Here is a 27,292-nt window from a genome sequence, read left to right on the forward strand (position 1 = left end):
AAGAAATTGACATAAAACACAAAAAGAATTATTTAAATATATTAAGTATTTGTCCCAATATTGTCAGCATTGCCATGAGTGATAAACCACTATGCTTCTTTCTCAACCATGGCAACCTGTTTGGTTGTTGTTGTTGTTGTTGTTGTAGGGTTTAATGCCATTTTTCAGCACATGATAGGCTATACATGGTCGCCAGTATTAATGGTAGAGGATGAACCTGGGAAATCCCCGGAAAGAACCACCGACCCTCGAGAAGCTACTGGCAAGCTTTCTCACATACCCACATTGGCCGAATCTGAGTCTTGAACCCACACAGACAGAGGTGAGATGGCATTGATCTGTAACGGAGAGCGCTTTAGACCACTTGGCCACTTGGGGGCCCCCCAACCTGTTTGGAGATTTTCTCACTCCTCATGAATATGCATAAACCTGTTTAACTATTCACAGTGCATCACAGTAAATTGTACTCACTGTTGTAACCCAACAGCATAGTCACTTATTGACCAATGCAGCTGAAACTTGATGTGGTGCTCATGAAAAATGAAGAAATCTCAACAGAGGCAGCCACAGATAAAGGAGAATAGCAGGTTGTCGTCCATGGCTTTCAATTATGGTCAGCATATTACTCGAACCCGAAGCACTGCCCATGTTTGAGATAACTTGTTTGATTAGTATGTATAAACTTGGCAATCAGGACAGGTTATGGATGTTCTGTACACATGTGAAATGATAGTACTTGACTGCTTTGAGAACTCTCGCTAAGATAGAGTCATATAAATTCAGACATGCCCTTTAATGGTCTTTGCCACTAAGCGGCTGAAGCATTCTCGGGGACTCAGTCTGGTATAACGAGTTTGTGTTTGCCGTGTTTACAAAATATTCTATAAAATTAAAAGCATTGCATTCAGTTCTAAACTGCAGAGTAACATACCGAGTTTATTAAATTTTTATCTAGAGCTGTGTGATAAAAGATTTGCATTTAATTGGCAAGACAAATTTGATATAAAAATGTAATAACGAAAAACAAAGATATTTTAAGACTTGTTCTTGCTTTGTAATTAGTAAAGTTATGACAGACACTTTGAATATTGCACGGTTTGTCACATTCATGGTAATTCTCCTATTGTTCTCTGAAAAGTATGGACATAGAATCGCCCATCCGTCCGTGACACTTTTACTTTTGCTCTGTAATTTTAAATTCATTTATGATGATGTGATGGAACTGGATATACTCCAACATCATCACTAGAAGGTAAGTCACATAATGCATGGGGCTTGGTCTTCAAGGTCAAGGTCAGATTGTGGCTCACTGTTTTAAATGATCCATCACAGTTTCTTTCTTGCTTTTAGATTTCAATCCATCTGAGATTAAGCATTATAGACCATTATTAGAAGGTTGGTCACATACCACATGGGGGTGGGGCTGTCTTCAAGGTCAAGGTCATGACTCTCTTGGTATATTTATGCATCATCATTAGAAGGTGTGTTGTGAACCAGATAGTTGAGAAAAATTGATTAAACTTGGTGTACTTGTAAATCATCATTAGAACGTGTCAAACACTGCAATAAGTCATGACCATGACCTTGCTTAATATTTTGTTTTCTATCACACTTTACATTTGCTGTGGAAGTTTTTAACATTATAGCTGTTTGAGATTGAAACTGGGCATACATATATATCATCATTAGAAGGTGAGTTGCTTGCCACATTGAAGATCACATCATCGTGGGTTTTGGTTGAAAGGTATTATTTTAAGTATTCTGTCACTGTCCATTCTCGTATATAACTAGAGAGCTGTCAAAAATTGAGGAATGAAACTAGTTATACTTAGATATCATTTTTAGATGATGTGCAGTGCTCAAAGAAAAAATGTTTTTAAACACAGGCCCAGGGCTGGTGACTTAAAAACAAATCACAAGCTCTGACTGAAATTATACAAGCCTGTATTCCTATTTCCACATGCCCAAAATTTTTCCTTTTATAATATTGTCACACAACGTTGCAATTGCTACAATTCAAGTATAAATTCAATAGGGTTCAATAAAGGGTGTGAAGGTAGAGCAAGTGTCCTTAGTGTTCATCACTACACATTAAATAGAGACTGGATGGTCCTGGTGTTCAAACTTCTATGCTGGAGGGTTTATTTATTGGACTACAGCACAAGTAGCTTATTTATTGCAAAGACAATGTAAAGTGCCTTGCCCAAAGCCACACTGCCATAATTGACCCAAGCTAATCCTGTGGTGGGATTAGAAACAGCACTCTTTTTTTGGATGCTAGTCTGACCTGCCAACCAATATGCTTCTGGCATGATTATTCTGCTTTTTTTCCACTAATTAGACCAAACACTCACCTGGTATATTAAATAAATTGAAAGAAAGCAATACAAGGTTGTGTTTGTCCTTTTTATTATCAACTCTTTTAATTCCACACATTGATTAAATATGAGAATATTCTAAAAAGTAAAACTGTTGTATAAGAATAAAGATTAGTGTAAGAATACATTTGTCCATCATAGACCAGCAGGTGCTTTTTATTTTCTATTTATAGCAGCTGTGCATGACACTTTTCAAAGAAAACACATGAGTTCTCCAGCTTGAAAACTTGTCTCACACGTTCATTATATTTTTATAAATATATTTAGGTAGCAGACCCATGTATACTTGAAGAAATAAATGGTGACAAATGTTAAGTAAAACAGGCTTTATCAGGTTGGCATGTATGGCTAACCTCAGAGTCAGCATGGCTTCTAGATTGAGATAAAATGCTTGATGTAATTGCACATGATCATTAGCGCGTGATTCGCATATATCATTGGGGGTCTTGTCTTTATGTTCAAGGTCATGTGTCAGTAATTGAAGTTTATCTTCATACTTTCATTTCCATTCTGTAACATGAGACCCATTGGAAGTTAAAGGATGCAAGTTGATGTTTATCCTGTACCACATTGGGCGTCCTATCTTCAAGGTCAAGGTCACATATGAATATTTAGGTTTTACTTGCATTTTCCATTCTGATCTTTAACTAATGAAAGTTTAAAGATAAATTGGGGATGCTCGTACATTGTCACTACACTAGAATGTGTTGCATTCTAAATATGGAGTCCTGACTTAAGTGTCAAGGTCAACTGTGTATATTTCATGGTTGCTATTGTTTCTGCTTTAAATCATAAAAGCTGCTTGATTTTCAAGGATGAATAATGGTACCATGTGATGGCATATCATGTATCACAATAAAGGTTTTATCTTAAATGTCAAGGTCACTTATGAATTTGTTAACATTTACATCATATTCACTTAAGTGTTCTTTGAAGCATAGACATGAAACAACTATTTTCCACGTCTGCCTAGTAGCTTTACAGTTATGTCTCAAGGGTTACAGCCCAGATTTCAGATTTCATTACTCTATACTTCTGTTGACTACACCACAGCAAGCAGTGGACGAAAATTCACTGAATTTTCTGTTTGACTGCCATGTTAAGTATATTTATGTCCGGCATAATATTGAATCATTATAGAATGGGATCGGATGCTTTTATCAAATAATGGGCTAGCAGATCAGGGTTGGTGCAGTTCATTTAAAACTCCCTATTCCTGTGAATTCATAAATTTGTATATGGTACCAATTTTCTTGAATGTAATGGTTGCAATAAACAACAGAAATGAAAACCCAACAGACAATAATGATTCTGTTGAAACAGCAAAACTCTTCCAAGATCAGTAAATTTAATGAATTGATGAAAATGTCATTTTTGGCAAATCCTTTTTACAATACTTCATTTGGCGTACAGTATATGAATAATATCTGCTGGAGCCACTGTGGCTCAGTAAATAGCATGCTGGACTTGCGATCAAAAGGGTGTGGGTTCAAATCGTACTATTGGACCAGCATGGGTCAGCTACCATAGTGTGTCCTTTGGCAAGGCACTTTACTTCAGTTGCCTTGCCACTATATAACAGACTTGTGTTGTAAAAGATGTGCCCACAAACAAGAGTTGCCCAGAATACAACAATTGCTCCCTATCTGCAGGTCCTATGTTGTTCGTCATGTAAGGGATACTCACAAGGACAAGCCACTACGGGTCATTGATCTGATGACGAGTGATGACATCGTCTCCCTGGAAGGGGACATGGATGATGAGGCAGGCTTAGCAGAGTCTCAGTACATGGATCAAGAAGAAGAAAATGAAGGAAACTATTTTCCAGAATATGCTGATCAGAACCAGTCTGTCATAGGAAACCAAGGTGAAAAGATGAACAAATTTTGTCATTTTTTAGCTTTGATCTAAAATTAATTTTTAGTATGTGCCCCAATCATAGTTGACATGTACAGAAATATTTTGAAATTTTGGCTGAGTTGTTTTGATTCCATCAGAGGTTTCTTGCTACAAGCTGTGCTGTACTTTTAAATAATACAGTAAAATCTGTGCAGAATTATCACTTGAGGAACCAGCTAGAATTAGTTATTATAGTTTCAACTCAAGGGAACAGCTAGAAATGGGTTACCATATTGTAGTTTCAGCTCAAGGGACCAGCTAGAAGGGGTAATTATAGTTTCAGCTCAGGGAACCAGCTCGAAGGTTTTTTTCTAGTTTCAGCTCAGGGGACCAGCTAGAAAGGGTTACTATAGTTTAAGCTCCAGGGACCAGCTATAAGGGCTATTACAGTTTCAACTCCAGGGACCAGCTAGAAGGGATTATTATAGTTTCATTTCAAGGGACCAACTAGAAGGGCTTATTAAAGTTTCAGCTCAAAGGACCAGCTAGAAGGGGTTATTATTGTTTCAGCTCAGTTGATAAGCTAGAAGGGGATTATTATAGTTTCAACTCAAGGGACCAGCTAGAAGGAGTTATTATAGTTTCAACTCAAGGGACCAGCTAGAAGGGGTTATTATAGTTTCAACTCAAGGGACCAGCTAGAAGGAGTTATTATAGTTTCAACTCAAGGGACCAGCTAGAAGGAGTTATTATAGTTTCAACTCAAGGGACCAGCTAGAAGGGGTTATTATTGTCCTGACTCGAGGGACAAGCTAGAAGGGGTTAATATTAAGGGACAAGCTATACTCAGTTATTATGGTCCAAACTGATGCAACTCTTAAGATTTTTTAAAAAATTATTATTATTATTATTATTATTATTATTATTATTATTATTATTATTAATTTTTCATTTGAGTCTCATTATCAGCCTACATGTTGATCTAGGGTACATGACAGGCCAATTCAGGCTGTTTATGTTATTTCCAAGTGATTACAAGGTATGTAAACTTTACTTATCAAGCTATTTGTAAGCAACATGCTCACTTTCAGTCCACTCTTCCGTCATATACAATCATGTTTTGAATACCAGTAAACACACATACTCTTAAACATATCCACCATTGGTGTCTACAGCACATGTCAATACACATAGCCCAACATTTGCGACCAATCCACTATAGTCTGTATTGAAAATGTGGCTGTGGTTTGAATAACCAAACAGAGGACATAAAATGTGGCTGTTGTTTGCAAAAGCAAACAGAGGACATAAAATGTGGCCATGCTTTGCATAAGCAAACAGAGGACATAAAAATGTGGCTTTGGTTTGAATAACCAAACAGAGGACATAAAATGTGTCTGTGGTTTGCATAAGCAAACAGGGGACATAAAAATGTGGCTATGCTTTGCATAAGCAAACAGAGGACATACAAATTTGGCTGTGCTTTGAATAACCAAACAGAGGACATAAAATGTGGCTGTGGTTTGCATAAGCAAACAGAGGACATAAAAATGTGGCTGTGGTTTGCATAAGCAAACAGAGGACATAAAAATGTGGCTATGCTTTGCATAAGCAAACAGAGGACATAAAAATGTGGCTGTGGTTTGCATAAGCAAACAGAGGACATAGAAATGTGGCTGCAGTTTGCATAACCAAACAGAGGACATAAAATGTGGCTGTGGTTTGCATAAGCAAACAGGACATATAAATGTGGCTGTGGTTTGCATAAGCAAACAGAGGACATAGATATGTGGCTGTGGTTTGCATAAGCAAACAGAGGACATAGAAATGTGGCTGTGGTTTGCATAAGCAAACAGAGGACATAAAATGTGGCTGTGGTTTGCATAACCAAACAGAGGACATAAAAATGTGGCTGTGCTTTGCATAAGCAAACAGAGGACATAAAAATGTGGCTGTGCTTTGCATAAGCAAACAGAGAACATAAAATGTGGCTGTGCTTTGCATAAGCAAACAGAGGACATGAACCATTCTTTAATGAAATTATTAGTAAAGTATATCATTTCCATCTTTTCCAAGATCATTATAAAGTATATCATTTCCATCTTTTCCAAGATCATTATTTAGTCATTCATACATGTTCACTTTCTCAGCATTCTTATGCAGACTATAGCGGTTGTTTTCATTGCTTGACTACATGTAGTGTGATGCACAATGGACACCAATGGCAGAAATTTGACAATTGCATTTACTGGTGTTCAGAGAGGATGATCCCAAATTCAGATGTTAGAGTGGATTCAGAGTGAGCCAGTTGGATTAGGAAATGACTTCTCATAGGTAAGTAAACTTTATATACCTCAGAATCTCTGGCAATTGGTCTGGAGGGGTCTGCCAGTCATGCACTCCAGGAAAGTCAGCATATAGTGACCATAACAAATTTGAGGGAATAATAATATCCATATGCGACTGTATTAAAAAACCCAGAAGTTGCATTCAGGACTTTGATTATTATTGCTACTGTATAGCTTTGTTATACACATACATATGTATAAAATGGGCATATTGTACTTGACTCATTGACATGTACTGATTGTTTGCAAGTGGTCATGGCGGCAAGTTTAGTTGAATATTACTTTTGCTACAGATTGTATGATTCAGTACTCTGAACAGATATGTCTTGCATGATACTAACAAAGAAAAATGAGAAAAGAGGGAGAGTTGCAGTATATTGTTTGTTGACAAATTTCTGTTATTTTGTATAATGCGAAATTTTCTATCTCACCAGAACTAACTGTAGACAGACTTCCCATCAAACTAGAAGCTTTAAAGAAGGAGATGGAGGCTGATTACCTGGGTAAAGATCCTGAAGCAATGGAGGAGGATGAGAACCTTGTAATGTATACAGATAACCCTCTTGACCCATCTGATCAGCTTCGTCTTCAGATAAGTCAAAAACGGAAAGACAGTTCCATTGCTGACAGTGCAGCCAAATCTTTACAGTCCAGTGTTGATTCTACAAGGGAAATGGCTGGTGAACCTCAGCTAGACAATTCTTCTGACAAACCCAGAAAGAAGCCACCTCAGCCTTCAGTCAAGATGAGCAATCGAGAGTATTTCATCAATCATGGAGGTTCTCCTCGTTACCTTTGCAATCATTGTGACTATTCCACGGACAAGTACAACACCATCCACACTCACATGTACAAGCATGAGAAACAACTGTACGAGTGTCTTTACTGTGGTTATACAAAGTCCCCAAGGTAAACGGGAGAGAGAGAGAGACATACAGACAGACAGACTGACAAGTTTCTATTTTTTATATAAATTTTTACATTTATTAGATGCAACATTATATCTTTCACAATTTTTAAACTCTATTATACAATTCACAACAAGTTTAGCAACACTTAATGAATCACGAATCAAATTTTCTTTGAAATAAAGGTGAGCTTAATTGTCATGCCAACCTTTCATTTTTCAGCTGAACGCTAAATATACAAATATCGTTTTAACTTTTTTCTTTTAACTGGTCCATTGCCATTTCATATTGTCGTACTCAGTCTAAAGTCTTATACAGTGAAACATTTAATTTAAAACCAGTCGAAGAACTTCCTGTGCAAAGTATTATATTTAATAATGTAAATATGTTGTTGTTATTAATTCATAGGTTCTGGTTAGCAGCTTAGTTTAATTTTAATGTACAAGGGGATATAACTGAAGAGTAAGAGTCTCACGAGTTTAACAACAGTGGCCACCCTTTGTTGCAGTAGTTATGTTATCTCATGCAACCTGAAACTAAAAGCCCAAGTTGAAATTTTACTACATTATAATTTGCCTGTTTCTGTTGTGTGTTAAGACATCTAGATTAAGAGGGAATTACTTGTGCTTGTGAACATAGAGAAATACCATATCACAATGCACATGTATCAAAGCATTACGTGTTTTGTACTGTATCATGTGTGATTTGCATATGGAGTTTATGTTATGACACATAGTTCTTTGTTATGCAATACCTATTGTATAGCTATGATTTTTTAATGTTTCTGGTTTCTTCTAAAATAGCCATCATTATTTACTGTTTCTTGACAAAATGGCTTGGCCTTTTTAATCCTTTAAATTTTTAAGGGAGTATCTTGATGTCAGATCTGTGAAGTGGGCAAGTTTTATAATCAGCCGATATTGAGAAGTAATGCAGGTTATTGCAGTATTTTGCTGATTGAAAGTAAGACTTGGGGTATTTGTGTACTAAGAACAGCAGCAGATTATTATTCTTAAATTGGCAAAGTTATATATGTTATTTGGACATTGGTTGCCCTAATTCAAAAGAGGGCCTTAAAATTGGATGAAAAATAAAAATAATGTAAGAGGGTCTGAGGAAAAATATTTTCTGATAGCTAGATAGTATGCTTTTGATCCCACCTCTGGTGCCAAGTCGCAGGTTCAAACCCAGGCTGAGTCATACCAAAGACTTATAAAAATGGGACTAACAAATGCCTCCATTGCAACTTGGTAGGGAACGATTTTGCAACAATTGCCATATTACGTCAGTAGCCATGGTTGAGTCTGGTAACTAAGATTTTTTTCATATATACATATACCTTCAACTGCAGCATTGGGTCTTTAATCAAAGTATAAAAAAACGAAATTTGTAATTTTCTCCTTAGTATCTTCTGGAAAAGTCTTGAAAAATAAAAATAATTTTGATACAGGAATCCTGTGCAGGAAGCAGATTTTTTAAAACAAATTTTTTAAAGAATAATATGTCATATATTTGAAATAGAGAAGGGATAAGGAAATGAAATTGTTTGAAAGCAAATAATGTGCCTCAAGGCAAGATAGAGAATACGGAATGACCATAATTGTATTGTATATGGCACAATGGACCCAGGCGTGGACATACTCTCCCCATTGATTGACTACTGTACAGTGTAATTATCTTTAATAACAATTAACACAACATAGGAAAGACAGTAACTTGTCATGGGTGGGGTGGGGCAGAGATGCATAGCATTGTTAGAATAAGTTTATTGATACATACATTTATTAAAACAAGACAACTTAGAGAAAAATAAAACTTTGGCCCAGTGAATTGACTACTTTAATACACGCAATTATATGAAAGCAGCAAGTAATGTTTTACTTTTGTCATTGTGTCAGACTGCTGCCAGGCAGTATCTGTATGCTTCATTCTCAATATACTTCTAGTGCATGCAGTAGGCAAGGGTAAGGATCCTCAGAAAGGATGATGTAAAAAGGGATTATTGCTTACAAATTGGGACTTTTGTCCTCTGACTGGAAAATTAAAAATCATTTATTCTTACAAATTAGGACTTGTCCTCAGACTGGAGAATTTAAAAAGTCTTTATTGCTTACATATTCAGACTTTTGTCCTCTGGAGATTGGAAAAAGACTATTCTTACAAATTAGGACTTTTGTCCTCTGACTGAAGAATGTAAAAAGTCCTTATTGATTACAAATTAGGACTTTTGTCCTCTGACAGTTATAGCCACTGTAACTTAAACTAGCCTGTCACCTTGCCGAAACACCCTAATTTAGTTTTGCAGGTAAAATCCCAACAAATAATGCCGCTCTTCCATTATGTACACTACAGCACAGTGTAGCATTACCTTTAAACAAAAGAAAAAAAATGCAAAACTTTTGGACTCAAAACATTTACACAAAGACTCTTTCATTTTATATGAACCATGCAGATCAGCTATCATATATATATATATATATATATATATATATATATATATATATATATATATATATATATATATATATATATATACACACACACATATATATATATGTGTGTGTGTGTGTGTATATATTTTTATATATATAATAAAGAGATTTAGCTAGTTTCCAAACTGGTTCTTAACTAATTTTAAACCACATCATTCTCATAGCCATTGAAAGCAGTTCTTATATGAAGACCTTTGAAAAGCTGTGTCATTCTCATATGAAGGCCTTCAGAAGCTTACCATTAACATGAGAAGGCCTATGAAAGCTGTACCATTTTCATATGAAGGCCTTTGAAAAGCTGTGCCATTCTCATGAAGGCCATTGACAGCTGTACCATTTTCATATGAAGGCCTTTGAAAGCTTCACAGTTCTCACATGCAAGTCTTTTGAAAGTAGTAGCATGCCAGTATTTTAAATATGCTGACAGTAATGGGAAAAAAATGGAGAAAAAACTTTTAAAACAGGTACTTGCAAAATGTGCTGTCCTGTCACGTTTTAAACTAGTTTCATAAAGATGACCCAGACATTGACCTGTCAGACTTTGTAATTTAAATTTGTGACCTCTGGCTCCTGTTATTCTTTTGCTTAAAATTTGAAGCAAGTCCACTATCTAAAAGTTTGAGGTTTCATGAATCAAGAAAAAGTTAGATCTCAAATACTATTTTGTTGGATATCAGATCATTAAATTTTAGCTTTTATTATTTTCTAATTTAGGTCTTATGTGGAGAGTCATATCAGAGATGTCCACAAGGACAAGCCAGTGATTGTTAAAGATCTAAGGATTGATGTGGACACCTCCAAGACTGGCCAAGATGAAACAGGTCTGTTGTTCATGTGTCTATTTATCTGAATTATGTACACTATTGACCTTGGTTGACAGAATTATGTACACTATTGACCTTGGTTGACAGAATTATGTATACTATTGACCTTGGTTGACAGAATTATGTACACTATTGACCTTGGTTGACAGAATTATGTACACTATTGACCTTGGTTGAGATGAATACGAAGTTTTGTGAACCAGTAAACCTCTTATAGACTTCTTCAACGTGGGAATCAATATGTTGGATATGCTAGTTCTTTCAATTTCATTTTCACTGAAACAATGGTTTGTTATTATTCTATGCCATGAGTTATTGCAAAAGTTTGAAATTTGACTTGTTTTGAAATAATGAAAATGCTGAGTGCAAGATGCAACAAAAATAGGTTTTGATGCAGATCTCTAGATAGAAACCTATTTAGATGTTACTGGCATATTCAAACAAATAGACTAAAATACATGCAAAATAATTTAGATTCATTCTAATTATGTGCATCTATTTAACTTTAAACTTTAACTCCAAAAGTTGTCAGCATATTGGTCCTGTTAAATAAATATTTATATTTAAAAAATAGCTCATGTTTATTGGTGGCACATTCAGTCAATATAAAGTCAGACCTGCTGACCCTTATGATCTGACACTTATGATTTGACCTGTCTGACCCTTATGAATTTACTAACTAAAATGACCCTTAAATGATGGACCTACATAATAATAGCCAAAAATACATAAGTATGATCACTGCTTTAGAGCTGGATTTTGATTTGACTGGGATTGGTCTAGATCTGAGTTTTATATTAGATTTATTGGAGTTAGTCAGTGAACCAGACTATCTGTACAGGAGTACCTCAGTTTTTCATGTTACATTGCAAGCATGATCAGGTTGCTGCTTCTAGCATTTTGTCCAATATTGAAGACATTATGGACAGTCATCCTGTCCAGTATTGAAGATATTATGGACAATCATCCTGTCCAGTATTGAAGGCATAATGGACAATCATCCTGTCCAATATTGAAGGCATAATGGACAATCATCCTGTCCAATATTGAAGGCATTTTGGACAATCATCCTGTCCAATATTGAAGGCATTATGGATAATCTTCCTGTCCAATATTGAAGGCATTATGGACAATCATCCTGTCCAGTATTGAAGGCATTATGGACAATCATCCTGTCCAATACTGAAGACATTATGGACAATCATCCTGTCCAATATTGAAGACATTATGGACAATCATCCTGTCCAATATTGAAGGCATAATGGACAATCATCCTGTGCAATATTGAAGTAATTATAGACATTATCCTGTCCAATATTGAAGACATTATAGACAATCATCCTGTCCAATATTGAAGGCATTATGGACAATCATCCTGTCCAATATTGAAGACATGATAGACAATCATCCTGTCCAATATTGAAGGCATTATGGACAATCATCCTGTTTAACAGTTTAAACAAACAGCAAAAAATTAGAAAATAGAGCATTCCAGTTCTTAGGTGGAAAAAGCAGGAATGGCAGCAGTTAAGTTTGCTGGACATTTGGTGTTGATTTGCATATGTCAAACATCGAGAGATATGATTGCTGTCCTGAAAAAAGAAATGATGACGTCAGGTTCTCCATGGTTCTTCTGAAAAACTGTACTTAGTTGATAAAAGCATAAATGTATTTTACAAACATTTTAGGTGAACATAATGCATGTTTACCAAGTCGACAAAAGTAGTATATGATGAAATATTCCATACACATTACTGAAGAATTATGAGACAATATTGACTGCTTTACTGCAAAGATCTTATTGCGTTGATAGATCTGTAAACTATATAATTTCAACAGCCATGATGAACACCTTTATGACCAAAATTGTAGTATTTTGTGTTTTGCAGTGTTGATAAAATGCCCTAACAAATTTCAATGTATGCACTTAGTTCCAAACCGGGGACTCAAATATAGAATTTATTCCATTCTTTCTGAAGTCTGATGATGTCACATGAATGTCATTGATGTCACAGTAGTGCAATATCATAAATTATAATAATTCATGTGATGTGTAATCCATCTTTCATAGGAATTTAGGTCTGACCTTTCTAATTCTCACCAGGTAATGTCAGTCAGTTAATTACATTCATGTGATAAAAATTACAGAAAATACAATGCAACAAAAATAGAAATGCTGGTCAGGGGATTTTAGGCACTCTTCTTCACCAACAAATATTTTTATCAAATTTAAAAATTAAAAAGCTTTTATTTGTACATTTCCAGGCAGATTACAAAGTCTGGACCAATATAGCAATTAAATGTTGAGTAAAAGTGTTTGAAGGAAAGGCCATGAGCCCAAAACCTGGATTTCTTCTTCTCCGAAAATGGGAAATTGCAATTAAACAAGTTTTTAATTATCTACTGGTTAGGTACCCTCTTTAATCATGTCAGTGTGCCTCTGTATATTCATCTGCATATATCTTTCTCCCTCCCTCTCTTGTCACTTCTGGGATACACCAGAAACTCCAGATTTAGTATGGCTTCAAGCTTGAAAAGTAAAAGCTTTTCTTTTCTGTATCCTGTTATACATTGTAAATACCCATTAATTAACACTTTGACCTCTGTTTGAACTAATGCAGCCAGAATAATTGATAACGAACAACAGGGTCATTTTTGTAGAAACTGCAGAATAGTATTCACTGGTCAACTGCCAATATGATGATTTATTACACCACACAAGTCAAAACCATGTGCGTGTGCTGGTGGATTTCTTGTTTTTTTCCCTCATTTTTTTAAATTAAATTTTTTAATAATTGTCCCATAATTGGAATAACCTTTGCTAGTAACGTTATCTTTGTTGATTAGTGATTACTGAAATTATTTGATTTATAAATTGGGATGAGAATCTTTTCTTTGAGTAAACATTGTACACAGAATGCATTGAAGATAAACAGAGACAATTTGATGGTTCAGTTATTCATAGTTAAATAATAATAAGATTTAACATGATCAGCTTTTTTTAAAAGTCTAGCTAAGCCTAAGTAGCAGTGATCGACTACTGACTCACATGAAATGAATGTTCACAAATACGCACATTGAACACCTTTATTCTTATCAAGAAAGATGCGGCCATAAGACAGTTTTTCTTCAGGAAATTGTCACAGCTTGCCAAATTATTAAATCAAACTCTTGTTTATTTTGGCACAAAACTTTGCACTTCTTCAAGAAATTGGTGAAATTATTGTAAAATCTTGTTGGGCATGCTATGATCATATTATGTCCGAATTTATGCACGACCTCTTCCCCAAAATGATAATTACCTTTTTACACATTAGTTTTTGTACTTTGAGAAAATATGTTTATTTTTTTGTATACAAACAAATATAGAAAAATTACATATCTGAATTTATGCACGACCTCTTCCCCAAAATGATAATTACCTTTTTACACATTAGTTTTTGTACTTTGAGAAAATATGTTTATTTTTTTGTATACAAACAAATATAGAAAAATTACATATCTGAATTTATGCACGAACTCTTCCCCAAAATGATAATTACCTTTTTACACATTAGTTTTTGTACTTTGAGAAAATATGTTTATTTTTTTATATACAAACAAATATAGAAAAATTACATATCTGAATTTATGCACGAACTCTTCCCCAAAATGATAATTACCTTTTTACACATTAGTTTTTGTACTTTGAGAAAATATGTTTATTTTTTTATATACAAACAAATATAGAAAAATTACATATCTGAATTTATGCACGAACTCTTCCCCAAAATGATAATTACCTTTTTACACATTAGTTTTTGTACTTTGAGAAAATATGTTTATTTTTTTATATACAAACAAATATAGAAAAATTGAGAAGTATGCAACAATTGTGTTATGTCCAAATTCATGCTTTAACAAAGCATGCCATAGCAGGGTTTCACTGTATTTGCAGAAACTATGTTGTCGAAATCGTAAAAAAATACAGGTATCCATTAAGTAGAACCCCTGTATTTGACAGAAAGCATCCACACATAATGAGCTTTTAAATTGTACATATGATTAGTACCAATCAAATATGGTTGCTTTTATTAAAAATAGAAAATCCATTAAACAACTTACAAAAACAATCAAAAGAACATGACCAATTTTTATTTGTCGAAAGCATTTTGACTTTTAGGCCTTTCCTATTTGTATAAATAAGTCTAATTTGCAAGCAAATTTGGCCTATTACTGAAAATGTGAAATACCTTTAAATGGCTTTTCACAAAAATGACTTAACAGGATTTGACCGAACTGAATAAAGCAACTTAGTAGGATGAACATTTTAAGTTTCTGCAAACAATGCCAATTGACCAATAAATGTGACAACTATTGACCATAGTTTACAAAGTTTTTAAATGTTCTTATGAACAACTCATGGGAATTTTACCAGATTTCACTGAAAGCATCCTAGCTTGTGTGTGTGTGTGATTTGTATTTTTAAAATAGCTTCAACAATTTTTCAGTTTTATCACTATGTCTGCAGTGTGGCAGCATATAGTGATGTCTAGCACTGGTGTAACATGATGCAGATATATAGCATGATGTCCCACCAAGTCACATTATCCAGAAACCAGTCCTAACACTAACCTCTTACTGTACTACCTTGAGGTCTTTTAAGATTTATAAAAGCCAATCTACCATCAATCATGGCTGCTATTAATAGTAAAAAAATATTGAATGCCTTATCTTCGAATTTGACCAGATTTGACAGAAAGCAGTCTGTTATGAAGGCCTTTCAGATTTGTACAAATGATGCCAAATTACTCTCAGATATGGCTACAATTACTAAAAATTAAAAATCCTTTTAAGAACCTTTTCTTAAGAACAATTTAAATTTAAATTTATATACCTGTAGCTTATATACTCGCTTATAAGATGAGACAAACTGCTAACTGCACAGACCCAGGTCTGACATTACATAAAGCACTGGCAGATCTGGGTCTGAGCAGTTTGTTAGGAGTAATCAGTACAACAAACAACATAGACCCTGATCTGCAGGCACAATATGGTATGGCAGACATGGATGTTTTTGTTTGCAGTTTGATTTGACTTATGAGAGAGTATGTATGATATGAAGATGATCTACTATCAAGTGCATTTGCTGTTGCTAAACATAAAAATAAATTTAAAAAAACTTTAAACAGAATTTGATAAAATTTGACAGAAAGCTTCCTAGCTTGAAGGTCTTGAAGATTTTATAAAGATTGTGCCAATTTGCCTTGAAACCAGAAATATATAACCATTTTAAAGAAATTGATTTTAAAAAAAAATCACTAAACTGAATTTGACCAACTTTAACAGAAAGCATTCTGTTATATTAAAACCTGTCTTGAAAGACCACTGCTATGAGAGATCATCTGTTTTGGGAGACCAGATTTGTAATGCATGGATTTATTTATTATATAGTGTTATGACCTGTCATGAGAGACCCATTATTATTTGGCAGAAAGGGGTGGTCATTTCAAGACAGGTTCTACTGTATGGACAACTGTTGCTAACGTGCCATATGATATGAGTGAATATACAAAAACTAGAGAAAGCTTAAATCAGTTGTTTTGATAGTATGTGCCATAAACAGGATTTGAAGAAACTAAAAAAAGATGTACTGCTGACCCACATCCACCATCTGTATGATTTTTACATTCAGGCCAGTTTCTTACCATCATTGTGGATCATTCATGTCTAGTTAAGCTTTGTAACTAAAGAAATAAAACGGTTAGTCCTTTGAATTAAACTTATTGGTTTTTGTGTACTTCTAGCTTGATGTTACACTGATAGATATCAGTTGAGGCACAAAGTTGTAATGGTCCCATATATACAGTAATCAGTACCCAAAGATGTCTTAAACAGGTATTTCTCTATACAGTAATCAGTACCCAAAGATGTCTTAAACAGGTATTTCTCTATACTGTAATCGGTATCCAAATATGTCTTAAACAGGTATTTCTCTATACAGTAATCAGTACCCAAATATGTCTTAAACAGGTATTTCTCTATACAGTAATCAGTACCCAAATATGTCTTAAACAGGTATTTCTCTATACTGTAATCAGTACCCAAAGATGTCTTAAACAGGTATTTCTCTATACAGTAATCAGTACCCAAAGATGTCTTAAACAGGTATTTCTCTATACTGTAATCAGTACCCAAAGATGTCTTAAACAGGTATTTCTCTATACTGTAATCAGTACCCAAAGATGTCTTAAACAGGTATTTCTCTATACTGTAATCAGCATCATCCAAAGGATACCAATTTAAGATATTCAAATGGATCATACGTTCACTTTCATACTTAATATTTTGTGCTGTCATGACTTTATTAGATGGATGCTACATACAGTGAATTCCTTTATTTTCATGGACACCAACTTTTATGCTTTAGCAAAAGAATCACATGAATATTAGTGCTTAAATTTATTGATATGCCTGACAGAATTGACATGGTGATGTCTCATGACATAATTGACATTGTGATGTCTCATGACATAATTGACATTGTGATGTCTCTGACAGAATTGACATTGTGATGTCTCTGACAGAATTGACATTGTGATGTCTCATGACATAATTGACATTGTGATGTCTCTGACAGAATTGACATTGTGATGTCTCTGACAGAATTGACATTGTGATGTCTCATGACATAATTGACATTGTGATGTCTCTGACAGAATTGACATTGTTATGTCTCTGACAGAATTGACATTGTGATGCCTCTGACAGAATTGACGTGGTGATTGCCTCTGACAGAATTGACATGGTGATGTCTCTGACAGAAGTGACATGGTGATGTTTCTGACAGAATTGACATGGTAATGTCTGACAGAATTGACATTGTGATGCCTCTGACAGAATTGACATTGTGATGTCTCATGACATAATTGACATGTGTTGAACTACCTCTGACAGAGTTGACATTTATCGATATGCCTCTGACAGAACCAACATTCATTGATATACCTCTGGCAGAATTGGCATTAACTGAATTGACATTCATTTATTTTTCCTAGACATAATTGACATTGATTGGTATTTGTTAGACAGTAATGACATTAACTAATAATCCTCAGACAGAATTAGCATTCATTGATATTCCTCTGACAGAAGTGACCTTCATTGACATACGTCTGACAGAATTGACATTCACTGATAAGCCTCAGAAATGTGTGAAACAAATAAAATAATTTCCATCTTTTGAGAGCCATTGTAAGCAAAAGATAGAAATTATTCAACAAATTTTATCAGTTTTATTTTAAATCAGCACATGTATTAGATTATATTTATCACATGATGAAAATACTGATTTTGTTTGACCAAATTGCCGAACAACGTAGTGAAAAGTTTCTTTAAATTACTCAGTTGTTAGGCTTTTCATTTGCATGAGGGTATAACTTTTGTACTTTTGTCTTAGAGCATTATTATATCATAATGGTTCCTTTCACTTCTTTGTTCAGACCACTCCCAGCCAGTTAATAACAAAAGAAAACCAAGTGTCAACACAGCAACTGGACCTGGTAGCAGTAAGAAGATGAAATCCACAGAGGACAGTTCTAAAACTACCTCAGCCACACCAAAGCTCAATTTCAAATGGCCAGCTCCAAGGTCCAAACATGAAATAAGTGTTCCGTCAAGGAGTAGCTCCTCCAGTCCAGACAGTGCAAAAAATAAGTCTGCAGGATCTGTGACACCAAAAAGTGCACAGAACAATGTTCTACCATCTGCAGGAAGAACACCACAAACTGTACAAAAGAGTAAACATTCACCAGGGCAGCAAATGGCAAATAAAAATGGAGGATCCAAACCTTCACCAGCAGGTCATGTTGGAGATGGGAGAAATTCTGATGGGAAGAAAATACCCAGCAAAGGCAATTTCAAGACCCTGTACAAGTGCGCATTTGATCCAGATACTTGTCATCATATTTCAAAAGACAAGTCAAAAATGAAGCAGCATTTATTCCATCATGTGGAATATAAACCATGGACTTGTAATTACTGCGGCATGGCTGGTACCCAGTCGTCCCATGTCAAGAACCATATCAGAGCAGAACATCCCGACAATGAGATGTCCTTCTCTTACAAAAAACACAACTACCTAGAGAAGCATATTGAAGGTTTTCTTCAGAAGAGTATGATGACTCTTCCAATAGAGGATTATAAAGTAGTCTTACAGAGGAAGGGGATCAGTAGAAGAAACCAGATTAGATTCCACAGAGATGCCGAAGGATGTTATAAATGTCCGTATTGTGATTTTCGGACCATGAAGGATACTGGTACTTTATTTGATCATGTGAAAAACAGTCACAAGAAACCTCGCTTCAGATGCCATTGGTGTGAGCACAGAGCATTCTACCGGTCTGAGATTCGGAAGCATCACAGAAGGGAGCATCCAATGGCAGAATTTCAGGTTGATGAATTGGATCTAACAGAGTACACTGATGATGTCAGTGATGACATTGCGTCCTTTGAAGACAGCATAGATGGTTTTGAAGGTAAGAAAATTCAGTTTTAACACTATCATTACTAATCAACAATGCTGTGCTGGGGTAGTGTGGCAGCAATACCTACATTTCTACCAGTACATAATCTGTTGTTTGGTTTATATGTGCTTCAGAAATCAGAACCACAAAAATCCAAAAATGAAAGGTGTTTCAAACCAGTATGAAACTTAAGTCTTTCATACATGAAAAGTAATTCATTCTAAGATGTTGCCTCCAGGGTTGTTTAGTATAATGTGAGGACATCTCCACCGTTAATCTGAGACCAAGTCTTGGATTCAGCCAGTGTGAGTATGTGACAGAACTTGCCAAGAGCTTTCTATGGGTTGGTGGTTCTTATCAGGGTATTCCCAGCTTCTTCCTCCACCATATATACTGGCTGCCATGTATAGAATATCATGTGCTGAAAGATAGCATTAACCCAAAACAACATCTTGAGACAGCTTGATTTAAAATGGGACTTTGCATGCAAGGAATATAAACTATTGATATGCTTAAGGAAGATGATGACTGATTGGATGTGGAGGCATTCCCTCCCATCTGCTGGGGTATTCTGGTCCCCCCCGTCCCTAAAAGAAGTGAAGCACCAGCTACTTCTTTCCCAATCAATTCTGTTTTCTAAAAATGTGAGAAAACTTCTTTCCAAATTAGTGAAAAAAATTTAAGGAAAAGGTGGGTGACTACCTCCAATAGTGTGGCCTTAAAGGGAAAAGTGCTCGAGGATTAGAAATCAACCTACGCCTGAGATTCACAAACTGTCACAAATTTGTCAGTGCTTGGATCAACATTCTTTGAGAAGAAACTAACCAGGAAAAACATTCACAAAGTTTTAGACTGTTAGACCATTAATTGCAGTTTCTGCAGGAAAATGGATAAATCTAAAATCTTTAGAAGCACATTTACGGAACCTCAAATTTAAATCAAATCTAAGAGGTTGTTGTACCACACATAATGCCATCTATCTTCTCATCTGCAATAAATGTGGCAAACAATACATAAAAGAAACTAAAAGGGAATTCCAAGTGAGAATAAAAGAACACTTGAGAGATATCTGTAATCATAAAAATTCCCAGGTGTCTAAGCATTTTAATTTATCTGACCACAACATAGCTTGTGTTAAATATCAGATAACAGAAATTATTAAATCTGATTTAGAGCTCTCTAGTAGCACTATTTTCAGGAAAGACAAAGAACTTTGTTGGATATACCAATTACAGACTCCACAGCTGGTAGGGATTAACATCTCTGTTTAAATGAGAGTTCAGGCATTTTTAACTTATTGATATGCTTAAGTTTACTTTTACGCCTAAATGATTTACTTGCGCACACATAAGATTCATGCCTCATCATCTGAGCAAAACCACATTTTGATCCACAATATGAAAATAAGTCTGCCCTGTAATTCACTTAAAGTTGTTGTTTTTTTTTCAGAGGAGGGGTCCAGCAGCCCAGCCAGTTCCTTTTCTGATTCCTTTGACCAACATCAGTCGTGTTCTTTGACCGACATTGATGACCATCTTGAATATCAACAAGTAACAGTCAAGCAGGAGAAACCAGATTACATAGAGGAGCCAGCAATAAAGAGCACTTCAGAATTGAAGACTTCGACCGGTGCACTTCAGGGTTCAAAGGTTATAGCCAATTCAAGTAATGATGAAATAAAAACAGCAGATCCATTCAAATGTGGCCATTGTTCTTTTAGTGCATCTCTTCGAATGAAGGTGAAGTTACATTGTCAGAATAAGCACCCAGAAAAGGCACTTCTTGTGAGAGAAATGCAAGGAGCTTCAAGTTCTTTTAAGATTCATGGAATCACAGTCCATCCCCCATCAAGCAAATCGAGTACTGTCGAGGTAAAATTACCAGACTTGCTTTTGAGTCAGGGAAATGTCTTTGGAATGGAGCTAAAAGCAGCTGGTATTAACACTCTGAATTTAAATTCTCTGTCCCCAGAGAAGTTCCAGCAGGTCAAAATGGCCATTACCCAGGAAGATTCATTGTCTTCCTTAGAATCGGAACCAAATGAAGATAACTTGACTACATCCCTAAATGATGGCAAAGAAATGGATTTTCTAGAAGAACTGCCAAGAATAAAAAGGAGCGAGAAGAAGGAGGGGCTAACAATGTCAAACCCACTTTCTTCTATTGTCAAGACAAAAGAGGAACTGGCCTATGAAGTGCCTCAAGAACTGGAGAGTGATATAGAAGAGTCTATCTCTGCTTTATTTGATCATGACATGGACTCAGTGCCTATATCTGTGAAAGAAAATAATTTGACAGGAAATAGAGAATATGCTGGTAGCATGAAGACATGTTTTGATAATGGAGGAGCTACAATTCTAATTGAAGATGATATGAAAGGCAAAGCAAGTGAATATAGCATTAAAAACCATTCCAAGACTAAGTCGGGTGTGTATGCTCAGAGTTCTAATGATTTTTTTTGAGGCCCTGATAAAGGGCTTTATTCCATGGCAAAAAATGTCAAAAGTCTTGTTTGTTGATGAAACTGGTGACCAAATCGGTGATGATGAGGAACTGCTTTAATAAGTCTCTGTTTCATTAATATGTATATTGTATGCTAGTAATTTTTTTAATTATCTACAGCAGATACTGAACTTAGCAGTTATCTGCCAGTTTAAATTTCTTTAATGTTCATGGATCATGAATTACAAATGAATAAAAAAAAAGTAATTTGTATTAAAGTGTTATGTATAGGCCAAGCTGTTGTATTTCTTTTATTATATCAAGTTCTTCAAGTTATCAGGGATGCTGTAATACCCTCCTTTTGAGAGGAATTCCTGATGATAATTTGGTTTTGCAATGACAGGATATAAGGAGGGCACAAAAATCCACATTTTGAGTTTTAGGGTATCTGTCTCTGCGATGCCTCCACTCCTCCTCTGCATTTCATTCTTGATTGGTAACTATTAGTAGAGGAGATGATAGAAAATAGTTTTGAATCTAAATGTAATGTTTGTGCTGAAGAGATATTCTCACCATTGTTTATCTTCCTCCACCATTCAAACAGCATGTGTAAAGCATGGGTGTCATTTTTCATGGCGCTTCATCTAGTTGTGCCAATTTTGCGAAATTGTAAGCAAACACAGCAGTCATATTTGAGTGCAGTTTTGACGCAAGAACTAATGTGTGTTTCACCAAAAGGACTCATCAATTCATGTAAAAAAAATTACAGTTATTCACAGGATGCCATCACAGCAAAACTGCCAATTGTATATAGTGGAAGGGATGCTGGATATTGGCAGACCTTGACTATTAATAGTACTTTATTACTCTTTTAAGGACAAGAAAGACGGGTTAATTCATCAACCGACTGTATATTTTTACAACACTGAATTTTGGGTGAAAGGTCTGAACATGTGAGTTTTTACTATGATTAGTCTCGTACTGACAGTGGTAGAGAGTTGTACCGATTCTCATAATCCAAGAGTCTTAGGTTTGATACCCATCCAGGTCAACTTGGGTTTGCTGCTTCTGTGGTGTCCCTGGGCACCCATTTCCTCGGCATGATAAAATGTATATTCTGTTAAAAGTCCCATTAAAATCAACAAAAACAAAGATAAAACTATTCATGAATGAAACTTTGCTCTCTTGGTGGGAGAAAAAATCCATAAAATATGACAGTTTTGTTTATTTAAAAGAACAATAGATGTCAGTTATGTACAAATGTCCAGAAAAAGTAACTACAATGCTATTGTTTTGCCAAATTTCTGCAATTACGGGAAAAGTTTTAAGTATTTTTGTTTCATCATGAGACTTCAATGCAAAGTAGTGCCCCACACAACGGTTACTAGTGCCCTATAAATCCATTGCTGAGAACTTATAAAGGAAGGGACTTAAAAACGTGTGGTAACGTCTGCTACTCGTCTTCCACTGTGATGAATTGATAAATTTTATGTTGTTATGGGCCAAGACAAAGACACAACTTCCCATGTTTTTTTATGTTGCTTTTATTTTGTTTTGTTTTGTTTAGATTTTCTGTGTTTTTAAATTGACTTACAGAATAGACAGCCAAATAGGTTACACTTTATGACGGTCAAGGTTAAAAGGAATGAGCTGCTTTCTCATGAATATGGTTAGGAACTATAGATTTTGGGATATAAGATTGAGACATGGATAAATAGGGACAATTAGAGCAATGAACAGTTGATGGTGTCTTGTGGTGCCTGTTTCTGATTTTTGCTTGTTATTTCCAAGCAGTCTCTTGATTATTGTTTTTGTTTTGTGGGTTTAATGCCATTTTTCAGCGTGCGATAGCCAGTACATGGTAGCGAGTATATTTGGTGGAGGAAAACCCCGGGAAGAACCACCAGCTCATGGGAAGCTACTAAGAAACTTTCTCGCATATAGTAGCATATTAGGGTGATGGACGGTGAGGTTGTCCCAGGTACCGGAGGTCTTGGAAACTGCTGAGGAGAATACAGTTACAGGAAAATAGATGGCGGAGCCATCATCATCACCTAGGCACCATTTACCGTAAATACGCCACTGCTCACATACCTGAATTGGCCATGCCGTGACTGTAACCCATGAAGACAGGTGAGATGCCAGTGATGTGTAAAGGAGAGTATCTGAGACCACGCAGCCACCCACTTTTGATTATTACTTGGAGACACATGTCTGGAGACAACTGAGAATAGAGATTAAGTACAGAGAGATAGTGTAAGTTAAATGCATAATACTTTTACATGTAACAATTTTGTAAATAGGAAAAAGAGATTTTGCTATACTTATTATGGTATGATATCTACCACGACAGCAAAAAATAGTTTAACTGAAACTGTGTGCGTCATTGAGAGATTAAGTAATTTTAAGTTCGAGCTGGGTTTAGATGCTGGTGATCTACCAAGACCAAAAAAATTTATGATTTTGTACATGTAGGTCAGAGAGTCTTCATTTAACTTTGTTCAAGGGATTTCCATTATAGCTTGTGAAGTACGTCCATTACATTACTTGTATGATTGTAGTTGTTCAGAACATGATGTTTTGTTAATCTCTGGATGCTTTCTAGTTTGGTTGTCCGAGTTTTCTGCCACCTGTAAAGGATGTGTGGATATGTTTTCACAGTCGCTATATTCAAGTTGTAGGCAGACATATTTTGTAGGCTGTTTCTTTCACGGCTGCAGTTTTTGTTCATATGTTTCTTTTCATATTGTTGGGGTACACTTTTGCTTGTCTGGTTATATTTTTATTGTATTGTCCAGTTAGCGTTGTTACTAACAATTACTCCTAAATATTTGGCAGTGTCATCAGCTTTCAGCTTTATGCCATGTAGTTTATATTGAAACACGAAGGGGTTTTCGTCCTAGATATCTAAAAATTTTCCATTTTTCAGGGATGATTTCCTTGGACCGCTTTTTGCCAGGGATAATGGAGAATTTTGCCTTCAAGACTGAATTTTTTTCTATGAACACTTACTCATCTGTTTGTTACTTGCAGTCTATGGGGGCCCCGAGTGGCCGAGTAGTCTAAAGCGCTCTCCGTTACGGATCACTGGCATCTTACCTCTGTCTGCGCCGGTTCGAGTCTCGGATTCAGCCAATGTGGGTATGTGAGAAAGCTTGCCAGTAGCTTCTCGTGGGTCGGTGGTTCTTTCCGGGTCTTCCCGGGTTCTTCCTCCACCATTAATACTGGCCGCCATGTATAGCCTATCGTGTGCTGAAAAATGGCGTTAAACCCCACAACAACAACAACTTGCAGTCTATGCTGCTCATTGTTGTTCATCTTTCTTTGTGTTGCTCGTCTTGGTTTTATATTCAAGACTTATTTCTTGATTTTCATGTCAAGTATTGTCGTTGGGATGTTTTTATTTTTTTAATTTCTGAAATTCCGATTGTCATTTTTATGTCTGTATTGAGTCAGCCTCATATCTAATGAACTCGTGGAGACTTTCAGAAGTTCTTCATTATTCCTAAATTTTCAGTTTCTTATTTCCCACATTTGGTTGTTCAAGAACTCATTTTTAAATTACGAAATACTTACTAGATTTTAGGACTTGAAACGTTCTTTGTTGTGTATCAAATATGGTTGTGATTTTGCTTGGTTTAACGTTGGTTTGTAATTGTATAAGATGGGTTGTAGGTACAGTGTATAATTCTGGTTATCTTTTAATAAGCCTTTCCCCGATAATAATCTTTTAAGAACGAGTGTTGGATTGTAATTTTCACGTTAGTCAGAATACTACCTTTTTCCTCAGTCCATTTGTTTATATGCTTGGGTGATGAATGTAAAATATGTGTTATGATATCACACACATCCTCTCCCTATATATTATTTGTACGAATATTATGTTTTTACGACAAACAAAAGAGTGTATGTGTGTGTGTGTGTGTTTTGATTTTAACGTAGCTTTAACAAAATTTCAGTCATATCGCTACGATGTCTGCAGTGTGGCAGTTTATAGTGATGTCTAGCACTGGGGCATCATGCCTCAGACATGTTACATGATGTCCCACCCACTCACATCCTGATTCCAGGCCTACCAGTCCTAACACTAACCCCTTAATGCTGAGTGTCTAGCGAGGCAGCTGTTTGTACCATTTTTGTCTTTGGTATGATTTGGCTGGGGTTCGAACCTGCGACCTCCCTTATTCGAGGCGGACTTCTAACCACTGGGCCATCGGAGCGGTACAAATAAAAGCAATCTATGAATTGTATTATTTGCTGTATTGGATGCTAGAATGCTTGCTGATAGTAATTTACAAGAAAACCTGATATCAATTTGTCACGATGAGAAGGGACGATTCAGCCATACATACAGACTTTCTGAATCATGTGCATACTTTTTAACAGGTAACTGAGCAGGTATTCTAAATCTGATCTAAATACGAGTGTTCAAGCTCCTGTGAAGAACGTTGGAATAGCTGTGGATCCCAAGATCAACAATGCTTTTTCAAATCATCAAACATAGATAAAGGTGTCCACTTTTTCTTTCGTGAGTTGTGAATTAGAAGCATTGAATTTGACAGTGAATGTATATGCTATCGTTCAAAATTTTCTGGAAGTCGCCTTACTAACTCGTTGAATGTGGAAGTTAGCCTCTCTGGGTACAGGTAAACGTTTTCTCAAACCATCTGGACTCTCGGTCATGGATATGATAGTGGTGGTGGTGGTGATGCACTAAGACCAGTCATCTCATCATTAAAATCAGTAGGATATAGTTGTTCTTCCACCACTCTGTGCCAGGCAACACAATATTCTCGACATCAGTCACTTCACTTCTAATTCCTCTATAGTGTTTTCGTGATCGCTTCATGACGACACTGGTGGTAACTGTTTTATTCATTTACCGTATCACTCTTACAAAGACCAGACTTAAGATAAGATGGAAACATCGAACAGTTCAACCCATTATATTTTAATAACGTTTATCTTTTTAAGCAAATTACCTTAAATATTCAGAAAATGGAAGAATTAAAGCATATCAATCAAAGAACATGATTAAGAATGAGAGTGGCTAGTGTTTGTTTTCTCAATTTTAAATTTTACATAATTTTCTTACCTTAAATTATTATCCAACAATGCATGTGACATTATCTAAGTTTTTGTTTGAAATTCACTATCGTTTTTTAAGCTTTAAATGTCTTAAGCGTAAATATATTCAGAATCATTTTTTTATATAAAAAAATGGGTAAATATTGCAACCAGAAACAATTTCCATCACCTGCAGAGGAAAACCAATCTTGCACTGTAAAAAGTACGCCACTTTGTTAAATGGAACCAAGTTACAAACTAAAGTTTCGATACTGATTTTTGTGACTCTCCATCCTAACTCAGTTTGAAGATTATGCAAATTTTCGTGTTACAAATACTGGCACCAATATTTAAAAAAAGGAAAATCGGCATTATTTGTGATATTTCATGCTTTGTAATTGAGACATTCATTTAAAATAAATACATTCAGGTTCATGAATGTCACCGAATGATATGTTGTTTTTTTTTAATTTATGAATTTATGAAATCA

The 27,292-nt window shown here is 35.4% G+C and overlaps 1 protein-coding gene across 5 annotated transcripts in view; it reads left to right on the forward strand.

Annotated features, from left to right (window-relative positions):
* Positions 1-22,031, forward strand: part of LOC149775396 (uncharacterized) — a 126,413-nt gene extending 104,382 nt beyond the window's left edge. For all 5 annotated transcript variants that reach the window (XM_089944042.1, XM_089944041.1, XM_089944040.1 and 2 more), the window contains exons 5-9: positions 4,031-4,245; positions 7,000-7,474; positions 10,680-10,786; positions 18,271-19,305; positions 20,743-22,031. In XM_089944042.1, coding sequence (XP_089800168.1) covers positions 4,031-4,245; positions 7,000-7,474; positions 10,680-10,786; positions 18,271-19,305; positions 20,743-21,755 — 2,845 coding nt within the window. In that variant the 3' untranslated portion in view covers positions 21,756-22,031. The remainder of the gene's footprint in view (positions 1-4,030; positions 4,246-6,999; positions 7,475-10,679; positions 10,787-18,270; positions 19,306-20,742) is intronic.
* The last annotated feature ends 5,261 nt before the right edge of the window (positions 22,032-27,292 follow it).

This window comes from Sinohyriopsis cumingii, chromosome 19, assembly GCF_028554795.1.
Source record: "Sinohyriopsis cumingii isolate HCF-2022 chromosome 19, ASM2855479v2, whole genome shotgun sequence".
Lineage (NCBI taxonomy): Eukaryota > Metazoa > Mollusca > Bivalvia > Unionida > Unionidae > Sinohyriopsis > Sinohyriopsis cumingii.